General features: G+C 42.8%; 1 protein-coding gene across 1 annotated transcript in view; it reads right to left on the reverse strand.

Annotated features, from left to right (window-relative positions):
- The window catches only part of ITGBL1 (integrin subunit beta like 1), a 145,310-nt gene that overhangs the window by 11,590 nt on the left and 113,579 nt on the right, over positions 1–20,141 (reverse strand). The window contains exons 8-10 of the mRNA XM_081003140.1: positions 10,566–10,682; positions 6,264–6,410; positions 1,465–1,578 (exon numbers count right to left, since the gene is read on the reverse strand). Of these exons, the coding sequence (XP_080859266.1) occupies positions 1,465–1,578; positions 6,264–6,410; positions 10,566–10,682 (378 nt within the window). The remainder of the gene's footprint in view (positions 1–1,464; positions 1,579–6,263; positions 6,411–10,565; positions 10,683–20,141) is intronic.

Raw genomic sequence — 20,141 nt, forward strand, 5'->3', positions numbered from 1 at the left:
TTGATAGCTACGGTTGCCTATTTGGCATTTGCTGTCTGCGCTTCTTGGGCAGAAGACAGATGGGCAGACCTTTAATTGCCAGCCATCATGTCAGGAGAAAAGTTGTCAGGCTCCTTGACATCCTCATGGAAAGCGTCCAGACATCAGGCCAGACTGCAAGATGCATGGCTGTTGGCTAAAATGTGCTGTTCTGCCACTGTCCAGTAAACACACACGTGCTTCCCTGATGTTCTAGAATCATGGAATTGCGGAGCTGGGAGGGACCCCCTGAAATGCAGGAAACTCAACTAAAGAAGTACATTTCATATTGCGTTATGTATTCTCCAATAACAGGGCAAGTCATTCAGAGAAATTAAAGGGTGTTTCCCCCAGCCTTTTCCCAAGATGAAAAATGTAGCTTTCTTTCAACGCACTAAACTAAGGTTAATCCCAATATAGCAGTTTCAGTGCAATATCACATCTTCAGCAGCAGTGCAGGAGCTCTGCTATCCATCAGGATAAGTCAGCGGCAGCTATTAAAAGGAGCATTATGGGAAATGTGCCCTCCAGCACTGGAAAGGGCCTACATAGAGCTTTCGACAAACTTTTGTACAGATTTGCTTCTCACTGTCACCACGGATTGCTTCCCGCCCCCCCCCCCAAAGGTCATATTTTATTAAGTGACAAAATACTGTGTTTTGAGAGCATGGGAAACAGAATGTAGCTATAGTGTGTGTGGCCTTTAAGATGTGTGCCTGTCATCAAACAAACTCCCCTCCCTTGCTGTCAGTGACAGTTTTCTAACAACAAGCCCTAGGGGAGTGTGCATATAAGTGCACATATCGCTGAAAATAAGGCGGGGGAGATGGCAGGGGAAATAGCTTGCGAAAATGTGTATGTTAGGCAAAATGATATGTAATATTAGAAAAAATGTACACTAAATTGCCAACCAGTTTTCATTATAGATATAGATATCCATATATATTATGAACTGATGCTGAAATGCGGCAAACTGAACTTAAGATTCAAAAACAGAGAGAAACACAGAAAAAACAAAATTGGCAGATTTCTCATATAATCTTAAGAGTTAGAAGGGACCCTGAGGGTCCTCTAATCCAACTGCCTACAATGCAGGAATACGCATCTGTCCCATATGGGGATTGAACCTGTAACCTTGGCGTTATCAGTGCCACGCTCTAACCAACTGAGCTATCTAGCTGTCTTCTTGACCTTCCCAAACCAGGAGAGAGGTTTCCTCCTGTTCATTTGGAACTATGAGCTTTGTAGGCAACCCTACTGGGTTGCTTTTTCTCTCAGCTTATAAGCACAGTGTGGTCAAAAGTGCATATGTTGGTGGGTGGGAGGCCGTTGGGTGGACAGTTGCACCATTTTGGGTGGCAGAGGCTGGCAGACCAGATAAACTCTTTCAGTCTCTGCTATCCTACGTGCTTAAAGAGAGGAGTTGGCAGGGCGATTGTGCCACACCTGTGCAAACAAGGCCATCGTGTTTGTCACAGTCTCTGTCGTCGCATTCGCAGAATTCCCCTGTGATGTACCATTCCTGGGGCGAACAGATGCACTTTCCGCAGTGACAAGAACCTGAAAGCACACAAAAAATCATTACTAGCACTTACAGAACAGTGGAGCTTTACCCGTCGGGCCTGAAACATCTTGGGCGCACAATCAGTGCCTATTAATAAGCAATTGTCTACAAGGAGATAATCAAGATAAAAGCCCATTGAAGAGAAGAATGCTATAGAGGTGTGCTTTGACTTGAAGAGTTTTCTATAAGGCCCTGTAGTGATTTCTCTCCATACCTCCTCCACCTCCTTCCATTTTGTTTTAATCAGGAGTTACTGTGAAGAGGGAGATGCTTTCGCTTTCTGCCAGAGCTCTAAAATCAAGGCTACTGTTTCCCAGTGGGACAAAGCAGTGTGTGATTTATTAATTAATTAATTTGGCTAAGGTAACAAGGCAAGAAGGGACAGGAGAGATATTCCTTGAGGGCACTGAAGCCACTAAATCCAATCAGGGATTTTTTAAAACAACAACAACAACAATGAAGTAGTAAGAATAAGCTACACAGCCGTTTATTATCTGCTGGCTGTGGGGGAAGCAGAGCATGCCACAAACACGAAAAGGCTTTTGTTTCTCCAGCCCACGGGTCATATTGGGTGCCCCACTCAAACAGCGGGGAACAGAAGAACTCAAGCACTTGTGTCCATGAGGGATGTCTAACTAACCCCACAACGTATAAAATTGAGGCACAATCCCACTACAAAAAGAAACACTTTCAAGACCTACTGATTTCAGTGGGGGAAATGAATCAATTCTCTCTCTCTCTGGAATGAATGGGAGTTGTGGGGGAGTTTAATTTTGGCTAGATTGTGTGTGCTGGCTTAAGTAGGAGCAGTTGCAACCCTCTTTTGGCCTTTCAAGTCTTCCCTGTTTCATAAGGTGATGGTTAAAAGGTAAAGGTAAAGGGACCCCTGACCATTAGGTCCAGTCGTGGCCGACTCTGGGGTTGCGGCGCTCATCTCGCTTTATTGGCCGAGGGAGCCGGCATACAGCTTCCAGGTCATGTGGCCAGCATGACTAAGCCGCTTCTGGTGAACAAGAGCAGTGCACGGAAACGCCATTTACTTTCCCGCCGGAGCGGTACCTATTTATCTACTTGCACTTTGACGTGCTTTCGAACTGCTAGGTAGGCAGGAGCTGGGACCGAGCAACGGGAGCTCACCCCGTCATGGGGATTTGAACTGCTGACCTTCTGATCGGCAAGTCCTAGGCTCTGTGGTTTAACCCACAGCGTCACCCGCGTCCCAAGGTGATGGTTACTGGATTATTATTTATCCAGAAGATCTGTCCTTGCATCCAGGGGTTGGATCTTAGAATCACAGAGCTGGAAGGAATCCTGAAGGTCATCTGGTCCAACCCCCTGCAATGCAGGAATCTCAGGGGCTCCTGGCATTTTCTGCCTCTGGTCAGTTTAGGCTCGGCCAAACTGGGCTCGTGTCCCTGTTCCGCCATCAACTTCACTGGCATACCGAGTTGTGTTTTTGTGTGTGGACAATGTGTCTTTTCAACCACAATGCTCCACCACCAGGAATCGCAGCTGGAGGTGCCAGCAACGCTAATGTGAAGAATCAGCTGTTGAAATAAATTCTTCAAAAATAAATCTTTCAGGCAGAAACCTGGAAACGCAGCCAGAAATTAAGCTGAGCCTGTAGCTGCCAGATGTTTTAAGATTTCATTATTATTTTTTAAGAAAAGTGTTTTGCACAAAATGCAAAGCTCCATTAACAGCTTGATCTTCAGACATGCTCACCAGCGTATAATTGCTCGATATGGTACCATAACAACCGCCCTAGAACAAATGTAATAAAATGGCCTTAAAGGCTAATCATTTCTTAGAATAAGGTGCGTGTCCTCTTCTGCGCTAAGAGCGAGCCAGTGAAGGATTAGTTGGGTTAAGAACAGCAGCCTAGCATCAGGCTTTCATACTCTGAAAAAAGGCATAATATTGTTTCCCCAGGCAGCTAACCATCAAACTTCCTTTGTTTAATTGCAGTGCATACAAGGTGCAGGATACTGCAGCTAAAGTGGTTTTTTCCACAGCTCCCATCATCCTTGATTGTTGGCCATCCTGGTTGGGGCTGATGAGAGATGAACCCCACAACCTCTGTAGTATGTTTACTACCCCATATTCCATGATGCCTGTTGCTTATTGAGACAGGTAAGAAGGAAGACAAGAAGCCAAAGCGAATGAAAGGCAAACCCACCAAAATTCTATTCTTTCCCCCTTTCTCTTTCACGCCAAGTTCTACAAGCAAGTAGTTAAGTATACCAGTATATATTCTGCAATGACAAATAGTTTGCAATTAAACCCGGAGAGGAAAAATAATTTAACGTATACCTAAAACTGCCTAATTCTCCACCACAAAACACCCACACACACAAACCATTCCACTGCTGGAGTGGAATGTGAAAACAATGCGCAGTGTGAAAAAAGGTGTGCAGCCTGGGAGTCATTTTGGACTCACAGCTGTCCGTGGAGGCGCAGGTCAATTCGGTGTCCAGGGTAGCTGTTTATTAGCTCCATCTGGTACACAGACTGAGACGGTCTCGCCAGAGACGTGCATGCTCTAGTTATCTCTTGCTTGAACTACTGCAATGCGCTCTATATGGGGCTACCTTTGAAGGTGACCCGGAAACTACAACTAATCCAGAATGCAGAAGCTAGACTGGTGACCGGGAGCAGCTGCCGAGACCACATAACACCAGTCTTGAAAGATCTACATTGGCTCCCAGTACGTTTCCGAGCACAATTCAAAGTGTTGGTGCTGACCTTTAAAGACCTAAATGGCCTCATTCCAGTATACCTGATGGAGCTTCTCCACCCCCATCGTTCAGCCCAGACACTGAGGTCCAGCTCTGAGGGCCTTCTGGCAGTTCCCTCACTGCAAGAAGCCAAGTTACAGGGAACGAGGCAGAGGGCCTTGTCGGTAGTGGCACCTGCCCTGTGGAACGGCCTCCCACCAGATATCAAAGAGAAAAACAACTACCAGACTTTTAGAAGACATCTGAAGGCAGCTCTGTTTAGGGAAGCTTTCAATGTTTAACAGACTATTGTATTTTAATATTTTGTTGGAAGCCGCCCAGATGGGCGGGGTATAAATAATAAATTACTATATTACTATTATAATGAAGAACTTGTGCAGTTTTTCCTCATCCAGCATTTTGCCTAAGAGGGGAATTTCCTTACTTTCTATTTTCAGTTGCTCAGCTGAATACACAGTAGCTAAGCAGAACTCGGATTTAAAGATGGTGGCTCAGTCTTGGCTCTGTGGAAGTTTCATTTACAATTACTGTTCCACCTTGTCAGAAGAACCAGTCACACATTTGTACACCAGGGATGGGGGACCTATGGATCTTCAGGTGCTGTGGGACTCCAGTCTCCATCATTTTCCAGCCAGCATGGCCAATGGTCAGGGATGATAAGGCTGGGGTCCAGAAACATCCAAAGGACCAAAGGTTTCCACATTCCTGGCTTCAGACAGCATCAGGCAAACCCTGCAGTGCAGCAATATCTCTCTCAACTATGATCTACATTGGTCAATGCTCAGAACCAGTATCCCTGTGAGAACCATGTCCCCTCACCCCCGCCTTGTGTTGATGGTAGCAGCCATATGGGTCCTCTGTTCACCATGGCTAGAAGCAAGGAACTCAAACAGGAGGCCACTGTGCTAGGTTTTTGAAGTTTTCAACACAGCACGATGGGGCCCAGCTGCTCACAGTGGTGGCAAACATCCCACAGGACTAGTGTCAGCCCTTTATATGAGCCTCTCAGTAGCAATCTGCATCCTAGCCCATGCGCAGAACCTGATTTTTTGCCTATTGCCGAAAACCAGAGTAGTGGGACACAGACATTCTGCCCACTGTGAGAAACGCAGGCAATGACTTGATCGTGAACTTGAAAGTGTCCCACATTGGCACACGGAAAATTAAGAAAGTGCTGTCATGGGCAGTGCACATGGCATTTGAAAAGGCCATTTGCAGTATTAGAAAGGCGAGATACTAAATACATGCCGATGAATCCTGAGAGACAGAGGTGAGGTTTGTTATTTTTTTAAAAAAAATTAAATAAAACAGGAACCAAAGAATCACATCCTACACAATTTTAGAAGATTATTTAACTCTCTTTCCAACCCAGAGGGCTTCAATCACCACTGAGCCAGTCTTTTCTTAAAATGTCTGCATTTGGTACAAATTTCATAGCTTCGAAGAAGCAGCCATAATACAGTTTGCAACCGAAAACGAATGGCAATCTAACAAGGTATAAAACCTCTGAAATGAAGGAACCCCCTCAGACTTTGATGGATATGAAAGGAATCGGCAGTCCAAAAGAAAAGAGAAAGAATCTCTTCCCACTCCAGACAAGTTTAGCAAACGTGCTCACACACCTGCTGGCAACACTTGGAACATCATGCCAAGATATAATCCCTCATACACAATGGCCTCATATAGATACGTACACCCACAACTATACCTGCAAATGGGACCACACACTGTTGGTAAACAATGCCTGAAAGGAAAGCTTCTAAATACAAAACGGAGAACCTCATGACAAGAGTTCTCTGTATTGTAAAATCATTTTGAAAAGCTGTCAAACAGCGAGGGGGCTATGAAAGTTGAGTGCTACAATTTATAACCTGCAGGCTGTGCTTTTTTTAATCTCCCAGAGCATGTCCATACACCGTGGCACTCTGTTTCCCCGCACTTACCCTTCCCTGAGCACAATATGCCGTCCGCCGATTCGCAGAAACTTCTGCTCTCGCTTTCCGTCATGTTGCACTTCCTTGGGTGCTGACACAACTTCCCAAACCATCCATCCTTGCAAATGCATCGACCGCAGGAACACATGCCGTGACCTAGAAGGAGAGATGGCGAGGCAGGGAGAAGTTTGTATTTTAAGTTTATTATGAGGGACGGGTCCTGCATAGGACATTTTGCTGCACAGGGTGAGCAAGATCGCAACTCCCTCCTGAAGCTGACCAGCCAGGTACTTGGATTTTACTTCAGCACTGGCAATGAGGCACCATCCTCCACCACACCTGAGGGTGGCAGGCTAGGTTAAGGGGCACAGGGCAGGTCACATGGGACTCATAGCTTCCAACAAAGGGGGAATGGCTGAGGAAAGCTCAAAAAGAATGGTGGGGAAACAGTATTTCATTGGGAATGTATTTCACAAAGAATAGATGGTATTAGGGGAAGGAGGTGGGAGTTGGCAGTTGGCATTTGGGAATTGCTTGCTTATGTTAGTTCCATCTTGACTGTGAAGGTGAGAGGACTTCATGCGGACATTGTCTGGAGGAGTTTGCAAATGATACTTGTTCAAATGTTGCCAGCCTGACAAGTGAAAGGATTTATTTTCAACTATTTGTGAAAGGCACATTAAAAAAAAATTCACAGATAGCCAACAGGAACTGTCACCACTGCCTTCCTCTCACACACCCAGCAATTGCTTTCTGAGGCAGCCACCTCACTCTGCCTTATGGCAGTAACAGCACCGGCATGGGGTCAGAACAGGCTGCGATGGATTCGCGTTCGCCTTGTCAACAAAGGAGAGGCTTCACCTGCTAAATCACTATGACCAAAGCCTGGTTGGGGCATAGGGAAATGAGCCGCAGAAGAAAGTTTTGTGGCAAGCACAGCCCTGAGTCCAAACAACATTCCTGCTTGTCAGACAATGCCATGCCAATGGCACAGAGTGCAACAGCCAGAGTTTCCATCCCCAAGGCAGGGCTTAAGCCAGATTTAAAAAAATGTGTTGGAATGCTGTGCAAAAAGCTCACTTTGCCACACTCGACTTGGAAAATGCCTTCTGTACTTTTCAGAGTTCCCAGGCAGGGCAAAATTCAGCATGTGCAATCACATCAATCACTGTGACTTTGTAACTGAAGAAGACACACCTGGTGGGCATCTGCCTACACCAGACCTCTTATGGTGGGCATGCCCCAGGGAACTGGATTGGCCTGCTGCTCCCTCACATGTGCACACACTGTATCCCCGAGTATTTGGAAACGCACTGTTCCGTACTTTGAGCACTGCTGTGCACAAAGAAGAGGCCTTGCTGAGTGCAATGTGAATCAGTCCTTCGGCCCTTTGTGAACAGCAGGAAAGGGACTTTGCTAATTTCCATGTTTATATGTCTAGAAGTCTTTGAGCTGTTCTTATTTGTGTACACAGCAGCCTGAAGAACAACTTGTGGAGTTGAGTCACGTTACCCTTTCCAGTCCACTTATTGATTGTTCTTCATACAAAGTTAAGCACTCAATAACTATGGCATGCTGCGTACTTTACGGTGGGCAAACTGGATCTCCTTCTACACTCACCTTCGCAAATATGCATCTGCATACATAAACAGGAACCTGTTTGCAAATGTGTATGTAAGCCTACATGAATATTTAAAGTGGGCACTGGTTTATAATTGGTTGCAGTCTCCAATATGTAATTGTTCTAGGGGTAACCATGACAATCAATCCATAAATCAGGGCCCACAAACAATCTGATCCACCATAGCTGTATCATGGGCCAATATTGTACAGATTGGAAAGATGAGGGAGTGCACACAACCCTTAGTCAGCAAAAGTGTCTCATTTAGCAATGTTAACAGGGTTCAATGTGGAAGAGAGGGACTACAGCAAAAATGGCCTCAGCCCAGTATACCTAAAGGAGCATCTCCACCCCCATTGTTCTGCCCGGACACTGAGGTCTAGCTCCGAGGGCCTTCTGGCGGTTCCCTCACTGTGAGAAGTGAAGCTACAGAGAACCAGGCAGAGGGCCTTCTTGGTAGTGGCGCCTGCTCTGTGGAACGCCCTCCCACCAGATGTCAAGGAAATAAACAACTATCTGACTTTTAGAAGACATCTGAAGGCATCCCTGTTTAGGGAGGTTTTTAATGTTTGATGTTTTATTGTGCTTTTAATTCTGTTGGGAACTGCCCAGAGTGGCTGGGGAAACCCAGCCAGAGGGGCGGGGTATGTATAAACAAACAAACAAATTATTATTACTATTATTATTACTACTCATACAACCTATTTCATCAGAAGGTATCATTTACTGAGCGAAGTGTGTGCAAACTCCTTTCCCTCTTATGATTCTTACCCTTAAGCTTCACTGTTTTGCCCTCTCTCCCTGAACATGCCAACCCAAATCAAAGCCCTATTTAGTGATAATTGTTTCACTACCCTTAAATCTATGAAATATGATTTGAATTTTGTCTCATTGATTTGTGAACTGGCTACACACAGTTTTTACTCTCTCAGCTTCAGTTATCCAAGAGTATATAATGTAGATAACAGACCCACCCTCACTGGGCTCTTGTGAGCATCACAATAAAAATAATTGTTAAATGCATTAAGCACTGAAAGTGAAATTTAAATGATGAATAACGTTACTTAGTAGTTCTATTTTATTTTTCATCATGGCAAACTCCGCACCCAGAACATTTTTATTCTTTGGGATTTGGATGTTGCACAGATTTCCTTTTGAAACAGCTCACATTTGAAAGCGTTATAATATTCTAAACATGTTCAATACTCCAAGGAGAAGGATGACCTGTGCACTGAAGTCTGCAATCCTAAGCACATTTACTTGGAAATAAGTTCCATTGTAATCAATGGCATTATTTTAAGGGAATGGAACAGACTATTTAGGTCATCTCCCCTTTTGACTTCTCTGAGCAGAAGGCTAAAGCATTGGGCCACAGGTCTTGCTGAGAAAGCTCGTTCCTTTCTTCTTCAGATGACAGGCAGCTGCATTTTCAAGTCGCTATAATAAACATGTAAGATCACGGCTGCTTACTCCCTCATCTATCACATTCTTCTCCTTATACCTACCTGGGCCTAGAGTCAGAAAAGAAAGCTATTCATCAATCTCTGCTAGTCAGAGAGGGCAGGTGACCATTCTTATTCAGATCACCTGCATTGCCATTCACTTTTTCCTCTCTCATTTCAGTAGGCATCTAATCTCCAGACAAAATCCCTGCCTTTCTCCGAGGTCCCTTCAGCTGTAACACTTTCTGCTTTCTCAGGGGGGGCTAAGGCTTCTGTCCTTTGCAGCAAAAATGAGACTGAAGTTGGTTCCCAATGTAGTGATGTGGAGTGGCATGCACACACTGAATAAGAAAATGAAGTTTCTCTGCCCTGTGCCTTAAAATAAGCTGTGCAATACCTTATCTCGTGCATCTCCATGGGAACCAGGAGACAACTTCAGCCTTGCACAGCAGAAACTTCCTTGGCAAGCAGCACAACTTTCTATGCAAATGGCTTTTCCAAGGCATAGTGTCAAGCAGGCATTTTAACAAAGCAAATCTGGCAGGTGGTAAACTGGTGGTAAACATTTTCCAAGAGCAACATGAACCCAGTGTACACCAGTGAAAAGGGTTTTGGCACTTGACTCCTACCTTCATTTCTGTGCCTATTTCCATCTGCAAAAATCCATACTGCAAATCAGAAACACTGCCCTGATTTAGAGTTATGCAATAGATGCATTTCTGTTTTAATGATAACACTACCAATAGCAAATTTAGGTTGTGCGAGTTGATTTGGAACTCTTACACACAAACTGGCTTTGCCGAAAAGAGAGAGACTTTTTGCAGTGAGGAAAGTGACAGAGAAAGGCAGTGGAAAGTGTGGGGTAATGCTTGCTGTGATGGTGCAATGTTGTCTAACTTCCCCGCAAACAAACCAGGATGAATGTTCAAATGAACAGGTCAACTGAAGCAACCTGATTCAGCCTACGGTTCCTTGAGTCACTCCTCCTCATTTTCTTCCACATGTCAATTTAAGAAACCATCAGGATCCTTTAAAACCAATTATATGGCAATTCTGGACTGTGGTGGGTTGCTCTTTGATCTGCTCCAGAGCCGTATATTTGTTCCCAGTATTCTCCTTACATAACATGTACTTTGGGGCTGCTGGACAGCAGACTTGCAGGAAATCGTTTCGTCAGGAGTCTGATCTGATAAAGAGGATGAAGAGTGTGCATTATGCTGGGCATCTTGCTTTAATTTAACAACATACCACTGCAGACGACGCCATCTATGTCTTCACATTGCCGATCGTCACACTCGCAGATTTTGCCATATATTTTGGACTCTCCTGGAGGGAAACAAGTGCATTGGCCACATTCGCATTTCCCTGTAAGAATAAGCACTCCATCAGTTGCATGCAACAATCAGAGCTGCATTTGGGTCATTAAGGAAGCGGCAAATAAATATAAAGATCGTATTGAAATACAAATGCAATATATTCAAAAGGAGAAATTCTAGAAAGACTGCTACATCAAGGCTCCTACCTCTATTAGGAATAAAGGGAGCTACCTTGAAAAGGTCTGGCTGGCTGCCCATTTGGCCAATATCATCCACTGGCAGTGGTCTCCAGGGTCTTCCCTATCATGAGCTACCTGGATTAGAAGATGCCCAGGATTAGACACAGAACCTCCCACATCCAAAGCAGGTGCTCAACCATTGAGGTATGGGCCTTCCATGTTAGGAAGGTGTCATGGTACACACATCTCATGGCTTCTTTCTATACCACTGAAGGACATCTGGAAGCCTAGAGTCTTATGAACTCAGTCCACACTGCCATTTCTTCATAAATGTGTAGTCAACAGTGAAGAAAAAAGTACTTCTTCATGCAGAACATGGTTAAACTATGGAATTCACTCTCACAGGAGGCAAAAGCAGATTTGACAAATGCATGGCGTATAAGGCAATCAATGGCCACTAGCATCAGTGGCTATGGACGGGAGAGAGACTTTGTGCTATCCATCAATCAGGCAATGGCTTTTTCCACCTGCCTTGCCCCACCCTCCAGCCCCTAGGAGCCTTTCCCAGACCATGACCTTGAGAATAGCAGAAGCAGCTGGGGAGAAAACAGAGGAGTTCAGGATATAGATAGATATAGATATAGATATAGATATAGATATAGATATAGATATAGATATAGATATAGATATAGATATAGATATAGATATAGATATAGATAGTGTGTCCTTGTTTATCAATCTGATCCTTTTACATGGGTTTGTATGTTTTGTGATATTTTACACATTGCAATTTGCCATTATCTTTTCCTGAGTTTAGCAATTCTTTATTGTAACTGATAAGTGCAAACTGTTTCATTATTATTTGCTGATATTTAATTTTATTGTTTACTATTATATTCAAATGGTTTATTGAATATATTGTTTGACATGAGTTGTTTATTTCAAACCTATTTTTTTGTATTGGATCATACTGTTATTATTATTTTTTAAATGATATTTATTGAGAATTTAAAATTGCAGAAAGAGAAAGGAAAAAACAAGGAAAAAAAAGAAAAAGGAAAAAAGGTAGACAAAAAGAGAAATTAAGCAATACAAGTCAATAAAAACAAAAATCAAAGAAAAAACAAAACACACAATACATCAAAATCAAAAAACAAAAATAAACAAAAAATTTAAAAACAAATCCAATATTCCCAAATCTTTATCTTTCATTAACTTGTTTCCTCGACTTCCTCACACCTCCCTTTTTTGTATTCTAGTTATTAATTATCTCAGCAAATCCTTTCCATCTTTCACAATATTCTGTCATTAAATTACCTTAATCTATTTTAACCTTATCTTACCATAAAAAGCCCTAAAGCTTAAAACTTAAATCTTATTTATACCTAATTCTTTTTAACAAAACATATTTATACATAATTCTTTTTAACATTTCTACTAAAGCCAAATAGTTTCATTCCAACATTTTTCTAATACTCATTAATTTTACAATGATTTTCTAAATGAATTTTTAAAACTTTCTTCCAATCTTCATCCATCGTCTCTTCTTCCTGGTCTCGGGTTTTGTCAGTCCTTTCTATCCCATCCATCTAGTCCATCAACCTGGTGACCTTCTATCCGAGGCTCTTAAGTCTTTTCCATGTCCCTTCTGCAGGTCTTCTTCATGTTTATACCTGCACTTTACTTTATCTTCTGCTGATCTTATTCTTAATTTCCTTCCTTTCTCTCGGGGAGACTCCAACTTGACAATATCTTTATCCCTTCTCAACAAGTTTGCCCATTCTCCATAGTCGACACTATCCAAAAGATATTTGAAGGCATGTTTCAAAGTCCCTCCAAGGTTAAGGGCCCCCACAACTCCAAACTCCCCCTGGCCCAAAGCCAGATCCGAAAAGTCAAAACATCCCTGCATAGGGGGATCTATCCAACTTCCCATCTCCAGACCAAACAGTACTCCATCTCTCCAAATCTGACTTTCTCCAGGTTCAGTCGTCAGAAACAACAACTTATGTTCCTGCAAGGCCGCAGCTCTCTCCATTTCTATTACTTGAGGTTCAGCAACAACCTCCTCCTTTATCTTCTTCACAACTTGCTCTGTCAAAGTACATTCCTGGGTTGGTTCCTGAGTGGTTTCTATTTTTTTTAAAAAAAAAATATTTATTACTTTTATAGATTACAAAAAGAGAAAAAAGCAAAAAAGAAAAAACAGAAGAAAAAACAAAGGAGAAAAACAAAAAAAAAAATACAATACAATATATAAACAATACAAAACACAACCTAAACTCAAAACTAAACACATTAAACTAAACTAAACAAACCCCACTCCCTAACCTTAACCCTGAATGGAACAAAACAAAAACAATTTAAAAACATACATCATCTCTTTTCCATACTCTATCTTTCATTCCCTTGTTTCCTCGACCTCCTCACACCTCCCTTTTTGTGTTCCACTTCTATTAATTGTTTCAGCAAATCCTTTCCATCTTTCTCCATTTTCTGTGATATTGTAAATAACGTATTTTTTAACCTTATCTTCCATTAAAACTAAAATACTTATAGGTGCTTAACTCCTTATAACATTTCTGTTAAGCCCATAAATAATAAAAAATCATTCCACCATTTTTCTATCACTCATTAGTTTTACCATAAGTCTATATATAAACTTTAAATTTTCCAATCTTCTTCCACCATCTCCTCTCCCAGGTTTCGGATTCTGCCAGTCCTTTCCGTCAATTCCATAAAGTCCATCAACCTGGTGATCTTATGTCCGAGGCTCTTAACTCTTTTCCAAGTCCCTTCTGCAGGTCTTCTTCATTTTCTTTAATGCTAAAGAGCAAATCTCGGGGAAACTCCAACCTGTCAATCCTTTTCTTCCTTCTGAACAGATCAGCTAAATTTCCATAGTTAAAGCTACAGTCCATAAAGTATTTCCGGGTATATTTCAAAATTCCTCCAATTCCAAAAGTCAGTTAATCCCTGCATAGAGGGCTCTTTCCAACTTTCCTTCTTTAATCCAAGCCGGGATCTATTCCTCGGAGTCTGACTTTTCCTAGATTCAATCATAGAAGGCCTCAACTTATAGTCCTCAATTTGCTTCTGTAAAGCCACAGATCTCACTTGTATTATTTTATGTTCAACAACAGCTGCATTCTCCTTCTCCTCCTTCTCCTCCACCATTTGTCCTGCCAAAATGGGTTCCTGTACCAAGTCCTGAATTATTTCTGTGTTGGTGTTCGCTTTTTGACTCAAGTTGGTCACTTTCTGTTCCAAATTATCAACTTTGAGAGTCATGTCATCCATCTTCTTGTGAAGCTGTCCCAGCAAACAGCTTATCTTACATAAAACAGTCACAATGGCCTCTCCTGTCAACATTTTTAAATAGTCCAAGGTCGCTCTCTGGTTCTCAGAATCCTTATCTGCAACTGGAAATCCCCCAGTTATACTCCTGTAACAGTTTCAAAAGCTCCCTCTAGAGGGAAACAGTCTCCACTTGTATCAGTTCTTTCAGGCACAACTCAAGCATTAAAGATAAATTTTCAGTTACTTTTCCTCTTTTTTAAACACAGAAAGGGACAATGGAAACAGTATCTTCCTCTTATTTAGCTAGCTGTCAAATCCGTTCTGTCAAAAGCACTCTCTCCAAACGTCATCTGGCAGCCCGTTCCCAGGTTCAGAGAAGTGGTAATTTGATTTTTTCACTCTCTCCTGCAGGCTCACTAGATCCAAAATTTCCCCCTCTTCTCCTGCTTCCAAGGGGGGTTTTGTATTTTAAACCGGTGGAAATTTGATCCTTTGCCAAAAGCTTTCAAAGGCTTTAACTTGTAACGTCTTTGCTTCAGTCTATTTACAAAAATGGGAGGCGGACTTCCTGTTTATAACCTTCCCATTTCAGTGCCGAATTAAAGTATTTAAGAATCCAATTTTCCGTTTTACTCATGAGTAGTTGTTTAAAATCCAATTGTCCACAGGAAAAAGTCAGTGCTCTCCGGCAACAGCAATGCGGCTTCACTCCGTGAAAAGAGCAGTCGATTCAAAGCACCGCGCCGCTCACCCCACGTCGCTCCGGATCCCCAAAACAGGGTTTCCCCGCGAGTAGGGGAGGCGCAAAGGTGCCAGCCGAATCCCACGTCCACAGGCTTCTCCCGCCTGTGGTTTTTAATGGGTCTCCACCTCGCCGTGGCGGTTCACACCCTGTTTTCCACGGAGCAGATTCCTCCCGATCAGAGGAAATCCGCCATTGCCAGAGGCGCCAAGCCGGAAGTCGGTTCCTGAGTGGTTTCTATATAAGTATTCACTGTTTGTCCAAAATTGCCAACTGCAACAGTTATTAAATCCATCTTCTCATGTAGCTGTTCCAGTAAAGCGCTTGTCTTGCAAAAAAACCAGCATTAAAGCTTCTTCTGGGCACATTTTTGTTCAAGGTCAATGTCTGGTCTCACGATCTTTATCTACAGCTGCAGAATTCCCCAGATCGACTCTAACAACAGTTTCACAAGCTCCCTCTAGAGGAAACAATTTCTATTTGTATCCGTCTTTTTAAAAGCAGATCTAGCAACAAAGTTCCTTTCGTTTTCCAGATATTTTGTTCCTTTTAAGTGCAAAAGGGAACATTGGAATCAATATGTTTCTCTTTTTTAACTATCTGTCAAAAACGTTTTATCCACAGTCAATGAACTTCCCCAAAGTGTCTGTCTCTGACACCCCGCTCCCAGGATCAAGACGGTGGAAATTTATCTTTCTTTACTCTCTCTTCTGCAGGTTTCTTCGGAGGTGCTAACCCGGAAGTCTGGATCATACTGTTATTAGGTGTGTGAGCTTTGCTGACCTTTGTTGTTTCTTCAGCTTGTCAACAGCCTTGTGTACAGTAATATAGAAAGGCGGTATACAAATTAAAAGTGAAATGAAATGAAATGGTCTATGTTCACTGTCAGAAGCAGGGTGCCCTTGGGTACCAGTTGCTAGGAGTTGCAGCTGGGGAGAGTGCTGTTGCACAAAGGTCCTGCTTGCCGGCTTCCCACAGGCATCAGTGAGAACATAGGTAAAGGCAAAGGGACCCCTGAACATTAGGTCCAGTTGTGGCCGACTCTGGGGTTGCTGCGCTCATCTCGCTTTATTGGCTGAGGGAGCCGGCGTACAGCTTCTGGGTCATGTGGCCAGCAGGACTAAGCCATTTCTGGCAAACAAGAGCAGCACCATTTACCTTCCCACCGGAGCGGTACCTATTTATCTACTTGCACTTTGAGGTGCTTTCGAACTGCTAGGTTGGCAGGAGCAGGGACCGAGCAACGGGAGCTCACCCCGTCGTGGGTTTTCGAACCGCCGACCTTCTGATCAGCAAGTCCTAGGCTCTGTGGTTTAACCCACAGCACCACCTGCATCCCTAGTAAGAACAGAGTGCTGGGCTAAATGGGCCTTTGGCTTTTCTTATGTTCTTTCTGATCCGGGACGGCTTTTCTTATGTTTTTCATGGAAGTCAAGGTAGGGTTACCTAGGGTTCCCATATTGTCTCTCAAGCAGGCAGTGTCTGGACTCAGACTTGCGAAATTAGCTTCAGCAAGGTGTCCTTAGAATTGGCTGTGTCACTTTAGACTGAAGGCAAGGGAATCAGTATGCATCCTGAACACAAGTTGCTTGGAATTGCAAGTGGGGACAGTGCTGTCATGTTCGTGCCCTGCTTGTGGACTACCCAGAAGAAGCATCTGGTTGGCCACAGGATACCAGACTCAATGGGCCTCTGGTCTGATCCAGCAAGGTGCTTCTTGTGTTTATCATCTACCAGTCCTGTTTCCCCACACCGCTTCACCAGTGCCCCCCAACCTCCTGCAATGCAGGAATCTCAGCTAAAGCATCCACGGCAAATGGCCACCCAACCTCTGCTCATAAGCCTCCAAGGAAGGAGAGGAGAGGAAGGAGAGGAGATGATGCAGTTCAGACTGTACTGCATCAGAGAGAACGCACCCCACAGAAAGGTGCCAGAAATTCTTCCAAAGAGCTTACAAGTCAACCAGCCAATACATTCCCATATTCTATGGATGACATCAACTGTAGAATGTATATTCTACCATGCACCTATTTCAACATTGCATCTAATACACATTAGTCTGGACGATTCCAAAAGATTCGGGGAAAAAGCAATAAATAAAAACCATGGATAAATTACAGGTCCATATACACACACTAGTCTCTTCTCCCTCACATATTGTGTCAGAAACCAGTGCTTTCTTCATAATACCTTCCACACACACCCCCCACAAGTGTGTCTTGTGATCACGACTTTGAGAGTTGGACTTATGCGCAACACAATGCAATGGCTAAAATTATTATTAGTAATAATTCCTAGTTTACATCTCAGCGAATAACAAAGACTTGAAGCCAATCTACTCAATTGTTTCTTTTTTCTTCTGAAGTGTGGAGTATATTCTATCATTCCCTATAACATTTGTCATTATCTTTTTTTTAAAGAAAAATTCACCCCCTCCCCCATCCTTCACCCCATCAAAAGTAGCCAATTTGCTTGACAGACGGGCAGAAAAAAGCTTAGTCGCGTAGCACAGGACTAAGTTCCAGGTCGCTCTATTAAAGAGGCTGGCCTACTGGGCCAAAGAAAAGAACCCAGCAACAACAAAACAGGAGAGCCCATTTTCAGGACGCAGAGGGAGATAATTTCAGCAGCTGTCCTATTTTATTGAATGTGTCTGCTGTGGAAATAACAGCAGGCCCACACGGCCTGGCCCTTTCCTCTTGCTTTGCCTTGCGATAACCATACTTTCAACGCAAACTTGATCATTTGAGTAATTAGAGGAAATCACAGGGGAAAAATGAAAAAGGGATCAACACTTTCACCAACGCGTTTTTCCCTTCCCCGGAAGAATAGGTTTACCATAGCAACCTGGATGCAGAGGGGGAAAGTGAACACCAGAAATATCCTCAGCTCTTTGTAAAAGTACAGTACATACAGAAACAATAAAACGTTTGAGGGTGATAGCTGGACTTTCGGCAAGTAAAAGAAGTGCAGATTAAAGGTGAGTAAACTCCTCTCAGCTCAGTTTGGAACTGACTCAGTATTTACAGTGTTTTATTGAGTCAGACCATCAGTTCATCAGTAAGGTCTATGCTGACTGGCAGTGGTTTTGCAGGCTATCAATCAAGAGTCTCTCCAACCCCTCCCGGTAGATTGTGTAGCACAGGCTTTCCCAAACTTGGGTCTCCAGCTATTTTTGGACTACAATTCCCATCATCCCTGACCACTGGGCCTGCTAGCTAGGGATGATGGGAGTTGTAGTCCAATAACAGCTGGAGACCCAAGTTTGGGAAACACTGGATATGTTTCTGCAGTTGCCATCTATTGGCAAAAAGGCAAAGGTGTTATTTAGAAAAGCTGTAATTAAGCGTGCTTGGAGGTCTGTGCCTCAGATGCTCATATGTTGTTCAGAAAAGGATGAATATCCTAGGCACTCTGCAGACTTGCCATAGATATCAAAGTGAGAAAAGTCCATTAGGTTAAGGAACTGAATTCAAATACCCCAGGCACAAGAAATGGATTCCACACCAGAAATTTCCACCGACAAACCCAGGGCCCTGGTACCATTTTTTTAAAGAAGGATCACTAAAACAAAACAGCAGTGACGGTCTAAAAGTATCACACTTTTTCTTCTCTAAGCTTTTCATTGCATTTTGTATGATAAAGAGACCAGGGATGGAGAACCTTTTCCATCCCCGAAGGCTCTCTCTGGCAGTGATCCCCCAGTCGGATGCTCTGAGTGGTTACTGTTAGCGAAAGTTTCATTTTCCACAGAATATAATGCACATAATACATTTGTCATTCTGAAGTATGTTGATTCTGGATCCAAAATATGCTAGACAAATATAAAGGCTCAAAATACTAATCTAAGAGTTTTATTTCTGCAAAAGAAAGAAAACGTTACACTCTTTAGATAGGCCAAAGTTATTATTTCCACCCACAGATGTTCAAGTTGCTTAAGGCCACATTGTAAGGACATTGGCATTTTGGCCCATTATTGTATGCACCACATGATGCTATTATGTTGCCATTCACTATTGTCCAGGTTTTTTTTTTTTAACAAATGAGGAAAGCTGCTGAAATGACTGGTGCAAAGAGTTACACTGAATATAACACTTACCCACAATGCTGGGACCATTAATTACATGTATTTGAACCAATTTGCAGATGCCTACAGAGGATAATAAAAGCTTCTTTGTAAACTGTGAGTTTTGATTTAAATACCGTGTGCTAGAAGTTGAACTACAGTATATAATTTATTGGAATTTCTGCCCCTTTCTACAGCCTGCAAAATGCCAAAGAAAAAGTGAATAATAATAAGTGTTCCTACAGAAACACCATAATTTCCTTTACATTCCTATAATGGGCAGATTTTTCCCTACTCTTTTCATTCTGAGTTCATACTTTCTCAGCTGCAACAAGGGACGAAGGGGAAATTTCAGTTTTACATAAAGCATTTGGGGTCAAATTACAACATTGGTCTATTGATCTACACAACAATCCAAAGCCTGTTGCCACAGTAACAGAGTGCTTTGCAATTTTGAACGTATCCTTGTATTACCCCAATTTTACAGATTGGGAACTAAGACAAAGGCTACCCATTGTTCTAGAGAATATTGTCTCCGTATTTGGGTCTTCAGTGCAGTTTATATGGGCACGTATTCCATTTTCATTACAAGTCTGGATGGAAATATCAAATAAATGGTTACACAAAATGAACACACATCTAAATGTTCAGAGGGTGCCATTTTCTAGATCAGAGCATTGTGGTGTTTTGCCTTGCATTTAATACCTGTAACCAATTTCGGCTTTTAAAGGTTGTCGAGATGATTCATTATCTGCTTTGCAACCAAATAATTAGAGAATCAACCATAGTGCTGGTACACCTGAGCACAGTGGTGGCGGTGGCTGTGGAGGATGAGGCCAAGGCGCTAGGACGCAGCACTTCACATTTTGCCTCTGGCAGCAAAACCTCCCAGGGCAGCCCGGCAAGAGCATACAAAACTGAAATCTAAAAAGTTGTGATGTGCCAAAAATGTTTTCCTGGACATCGGACTATTTGTGAATAATCAGACACTGTTTTCAAACAAGTTGAGTTCATCCCATTCTCCATCCCTTCCAAAAACAAGTATCAAACCTGGGATATGTGAAACTCTATGGCAAAGAAGGGCTCATCTGACTATGGGCAGAGTGCATCTTTATCATCATCGTGAAATTCTACAGCTTCTCCCCACAGAGCTAAGAGTAAGAAGCAGGCCTTTGAGTGACTACGATAAACGCTTCAACTTTGGGGTCAAATTCAACATGG

This window comes from Podarcis pityusensis (genome assembly GCF_964106645.2).
Source record: "Podarcis pityusensis genome assembly, chromosome: 4".
NCBI lineage: Eukaryota > Metazoa > Chordata > Lepidosauria > Squamata > Lacertidae > Podarcis > Podarcis pityusensis.